At 52.0% G+C, this 5556-nt stretch overlaps 1 protein-coding gene across 1 annotated transcript in view; it reads right to left on the reverse strand.

The window, feature by feature from the left end:
• The window catches only part of SHISA5 (shisa family member 5), a 26709-nt gene extending 22953 nt beyond the window's left edge, over window positions 1–3756 (reverse strand). The window contains exon 1 of the mRNA XM_004704144.2: window positions 3654–3756. Within this exon, the coding sequence (XP_004704201.1) occupies window positions 3654–3667 (14 nt within the window). The 5' untranslated portion in view covers window positions 3668–3756. The remainder of the gene's footprint in view (window positions 1–3653) is intronic.
• Window positions 3757–5556: the final 1800 nt, after the last annotated feature.

Consider the following 5556-nt stretch of genomic DNA (forward strand, 5'->3'; position numbering starts at 1 on the left):
ATTATCAAGAGTTCATGAGGGAGGGGGGAGCGGAGAGGGAGGGGGAAAAGTGAGGACCTGATGCGGGGGCTTAGGTGGAGAGCAAATGTTTTGAGAATGATGAGAGCAATGAACGGACAAATGTGCTTTACACGATTGATGTATGTATGGATTGTGATGAGTTGGATGAGCTCCTAATAAAACGATTAAAAAAAAAAGTCGAGAAAAGGTCTCCACGCTGAATGAGACCTTCTTGGAGGGACTGAGGGCAGGAAAATCACTCATTAGCGAGTGGACGCCCATTAACGTGGGTGAGGGGAAGGCGCCTTGCAGTCAGGGAGGGCAGCACGGAGCAGCCGCAGGAGGCGCGCGAGCATGAAAGACAACCAGAGTAGACACCATTAAGACAGAGCCCAGCAATGACAGTAATAATAAGCAGCATTAATGAGTAAATACACCCACAAGCTGAGCAGATATGGGAAGGTGAAGGAAAGTGTACAGAGAAATATATGTGGATTTGTATGTCCTATAAGTAAACTCAGGGAGCCCTGGTGGCGTAGTGGGTTATGAGTTGGGCAGGGAACCACAAAGTCAGCAGTTCAAAACCACTAGCCGTTCTGCAGGAAAAACATGAGCCTTTCTACCCCTGTAGAGTTATAGTCTCTGAGGGAAGCAGGGGATCAAGGGGAGCTGATTTCAAAGAATTCAAGAAGAAAGAAAATGTTTAAAAATTGATGGTGGCAGCAACTGTACACTTACACTTGATCTAATTGAATTATGGATTGTTATATCTGTAAGGGTTCCCAATAAAATAAAAGTTAGAAATTCAAAAAAAGAGAATGTTTAAAAATTGATGGTGGCAGCAACTGTACACTTACACTTGATCTAATTGAATTATGGATTGTTATATCTGTAAGGCTTCCCAATAAAATAAAAGTTAGAAATTCAAAAAAAGAGCTACTAGTTTCAAAAACCCACAGGAACAGTTCTACCCTGTCCTATAGGGTCGCCGTGAGTCGGAAATGACTTGAGGGCAGTTGAGTTTTTACTGCACAACATATGAGGGGCAAAGTTTTAAAAAAACCCAACTTCTTAGCCAGGACCAATACTGAGAGTAGCCATACCAGGAGGGGAAGGGGAAGGTGGGGGGAGAAAGGGAAAACCGATCACAATGATCTGCATATAACCCCCTTCCAGGGGGATGGTCAACAGATAAGTGGGTAAAGGGAGCTATTGGTCAGTGTGAGACATGAAAAAAATTATAATTTATAAATTATCAAGGATTCATGAGAGAGGGAGGGAGGGAGGGAGAAGGAGGGGAAAATGAGGAGCTGATACCAAGGGCTCAAGTAGTAAGAAAATGTTTTGAGAACGATGATGGCAACAAATGTACAAATGTGCATGACACAATGCATGGATGTATGGATTGTGATAAGAGTTGTATGAGCCCCCAATAAAATGATTATAAAAACAAACAAACCAAAAAAACTTCTTAGCCCAAACCAAACACCTTGATGATGGGTTGGGGACTTAGGGCCATAGTCCTGTGTCCTGAGTCAATTGACATCTATTCTAGGTCATTTGGTATAACATGGTCCACAAAGGCAATGCCCCACATCCTGCTTTGTTAAGGAGTGGCTGGGGTCCTACAAGCCTGTAAGCAGTCATCTAAGCTGCTACGTTTGGTCTCTCCTCATCCAAGCCAAGAAGAGCTTAGAAAATCAAAAACTCAGGGAAATAATACATGTGACGGGCGAATGGGTCATGTGAACTACAGCCTCCAATATCCTGAAACCCGAAGAACTAGATAGTGCCCAGCTGATATCAATAAAACTCTCTGATTAGGGTCACAATAGAAGCCTGGATGGAGAGGGTGCAAAAAAAAAAAAAATGCTGAGAGGAGACGAGATAGTCAGGGTGCAATGTAGCAACAATAAAACATACAGCTTTCTTCTAGTTCCTAAATGCTTTCTCCTTCCCCCACTCACTATCATGATCCGAATTCTCCCTCTGGTTAGACCAGAGGTTGTACACTGGTACAGAATAGAACTGGAAACCCAGGGAACCCAGGGCGGATGATCCCTTCAGAACCAGTGGTGTGAGTGGCGATACTGGGAGGGTAGAGGGAGGGTGGGTTGGAAAGGGGGAACCAATTACAAGGGTCTATATGTGACCTCCTCCCTGGGGGACGGACAACAGAAAAGTGGGTGAAGGGAGACGTCGGACAGGGCAAGATGTGACAAAATAATAATTTATAAATTATCAAGGGTTCATGAGGGAGGGGGAAGCCAGGTGGGAGGGGAAAAATGAGGAGCTAATGCCATGGGCTTAGGTGGAGAGCAAATGATGAGGGCAATGAATGTACAAATGCGCTTTACACAATTGATGTGTGTATGGATTGTGATAAGAGTTGCATGAGCCCCTAATGAAACAATTTTTAAAAAATGGAGAACAGAATTCAAATTCGTAAAATGGGCAAGACTTACTGGTCTCGTAGACAGTAATGGAATCCATGAGTCTGTGGCCCTTAGACACCCTTCAAGCCTGGGACTGAACTCATCCCGTGGCTCAAATCACAGCCAAATACGAGAGAGCTCTACACTTAGTAATAACACGAGGGAGGGATGCGCCCGCAACACAGTCAACGGCAGGAGAGCAAAGGGAGGACATTTGCCCAAAAAAGCGGAACTGAGGGAGGAAGTAGGGAGTGTTTGTTACATTGTGAGGAGTGCAACCAGTGGGGAGAAACAAAATGTGTATACAGCTGAATAGATCCTAATTTGCTCAGTCAACTTTCACGCTAACTACAATACAAAGTTAAAAAAGTAAAAGAAACCGACTTTTCCAGGGCTGGGTCAAAGGAGGTAGGGGAAGGATGCAGAAAGGCAGTTATGTACGGGGATGCGGTAATTATCCAGACTCACACCATGGAAGCAGAGCCAGCAATAGTGGGTATGGGCCACATGTCTATCGTGAAGGGGGGCTTACAAACACCACACGGCACACAAAAAGCACAGGGGTTCGCTGCACCCTAAGACCTGCCCGCTACCCGAGACAGACGTTTCAAGAGCACAAACAACCCAAAGGAGGCGGGAGGGGAACGGGAGTGGCCACAGGGGATTCAAGTACCTATATAAGGTAACAGCCTTGTCCAGACTCATGGTGATCAGTTGCCATGAGCCTAGCCCTATGACCATCTTGACCCTCCGCAGGTGAGGCCAAACACACAGGAAAAACAGAGTAAAAAGCAAGGGGAGCCACACCCAGGGGCCTTGATGGCAGCCCGGGAAGCAGTCCTTTCCTCCACGCCACCGTGCACCTCTGCGGGCCGCGCCTAGAGGACACGGGCATGTACACGCTAGGGCAAGCGCCCAGGCGCAGTGCCCTCCAGAGCCCACAAACTGACGCATGCACAGGTCACCCACAGACCACCAGGGCATGCCACTTCCTGTGGGGCTCAGTCACACCCAGGTGCCCACCCTGAGGACATGCTGATACAAGGGCCAGCCTCCCGGATTGGGGCAAGACAAGGGCAAGGAGGTCAACACAGAAGAGAAGGGAACTCCTCTTTGCCCCGTGCTCCTAGTCACCATCATGAGAGAACTGGAATGAGAGAGAGAACCTGCTGGCCACAGGTTCAGGCTGCCCACCGTATGACCCACTGGTGCACTTACCTGTCTTCAGACATGGCCCGATTCTTCCTTCTCCTCGTTCCAAGCAAATTTCCTCAGCACATCAAAGTCGCAGTCGGACAGGACTCGGGGAAGGGGCTGTCTGCTGAAGCAGAGTAACACGAGTGCTGACCTACAGCCTCAGCCTGTCCCAGCCAGCACCTGCCCCCGCTGAGCAGCAGGCACCAGCGTGCCGGGCCATCCCTAAGCCATTCTACTCACAGACACCTGCCCACCCTGTCTAAGCAGGCCCTCTCCCCTGGGCCACAGTAGAGGGTCCCTAAGTGGGCTCCCTCTCCCCAGGCCCCACCGCCCGCCCATCTAGTGAGTGAACGTTCTAAAGGTAAGCCCCATCTTCCCTGGTGACAATCACGAAGCAGGGTTTGGACAAGACCTTGAAAGTCACATCTATTTTCCAGCCCATCTGCACTCGTCCCACAGTCTTGTCTCTGGCCCTTCTCCCACCTTCAAGTCTACTCATCGTTCACAGTCTTCCTCAAAGCGGACGGCCCAACCTCCCACTGGAGGCCAGGCATGGCCTCTGCCCAGCATCCAACCACAGAGGCCTCCTCCGTCCGTGCCAGACACTCTAACCTCGGGGACTCAATCCTCACAGGCACGGGCCAAAGCTAAGTCTTGTCTCCTAGCCAAGTCACCACCAGCCAGTGCGGTCACACCCATCAATGCAGGCACAGACATTCCCCAGAACACAGAAGGGTCCAGAAAAAGGTTGGAGCCAGGCCTCCAATGATGCCGCACCATCAAAAGGCAGTGGCGCACCCCCAGGGCCCTGGCAAGGCTAATAGCCATGGGGATGGGGCCTAGGGACACCCTCACTGGCCGGAGCGAGGACAGAGCCCCTGCTGGAGGCACCCGGCTGACAGGCATGAGATGATTCAGGGCTTCGGGTGACCAAGGTTTGTAAATTTCCGAGGAAGAAGACCCTATAGTCCAGAAACAGGAGATGGGCAGGCGAACCCCAGACCACTGCCTAGGCAGACCTTACAGGGAACGCGGAGGATGACAGTGGCAGGCTGTGGGCAGGCAAGAGATGTGTGCCCACGATCCTGGAAGCTGTCCAGACACAGAACAGAGATGATCGAGTAATGGTGCATCCTGGGGCCATCAGAAGATGACGGCCCAAGGCAGACACGCTAAGTGCCCTCCAGGAGAGGAGATGGGAGGCAAGCCTGGGCACATTCCTGCTCTAGGTGGAGGGAGCCCTGAGGCAGAGAGAGAGGAGACTGTCAACATTCCCAAACAGCCAGCCCACCACCTGCAAACAAGTGTTGTGGCCCACAAGACCCATCTGGCTCAGGTGAACCCACTCCCAGCAAGGCCCTGCAGGGAGCAGCTCTGGGCTGGGGCCAAGTGTTCACGGCACAAAGGCTCCACTTCAGACCCCTACATCTCTGCAGAAATCAGCAGCCCAGGGACCCCGCACCCACCCACAGGCTCACTCCAGGAGTCACCTGATTCTGATGCCAGGGCTCCCCTCCAGCTCTCCCTCCTCCTGGGGCCTCCAAGTTTGTCCCGGAAGTACACCACCCACCCAAAGACCCCAGGAGGCCGCCCACCACCGAAGAGTCATGAAGGCAGGGTGGGGGCCTCCCAGCCAGTACCCTCAAGCTGAGAGATGAGGCTTCCGGTGGGTGGTAGGGCCAGGCCTCCCCGCTGCCACGGCCCCTCACTGAGCCCAGACAAGGAATCCCCCCACCAACCCCCACCAGTGGAGACCCCCTGGAACATCGGAGGGAGCAGAGCCCTCCCCACCGGCCTGGGGCAGACAAAGGTGGTGGCCCCAGGGCTCTGGGCGGTGCCCTTCGTTCGGGCACGAGGGTGCTCGGCTGCAGAGGGGCAGTCCTCGCAGGGGCTCGCTGGCCACCTGGGCGTTCTCCGGAGTCGG

This window comes from Echinops telfairi, unplaced genomic scaffold (genome assembly GCF_000313985.2).
Source record: "Echinops telfairi isolate 266 unplaced genomic scaffold, ASM31398v2 ScPeMD7_7420;HRSCAF=8458, whole genome shotgun sequence".
Taxonomy (NCBI): domain Eukaryota; kingdom Metazoa; phylum Chordata; class Mammalia; order Afrosoricida; family Tenrecidae; genus Echinops; species Echinops telfairi.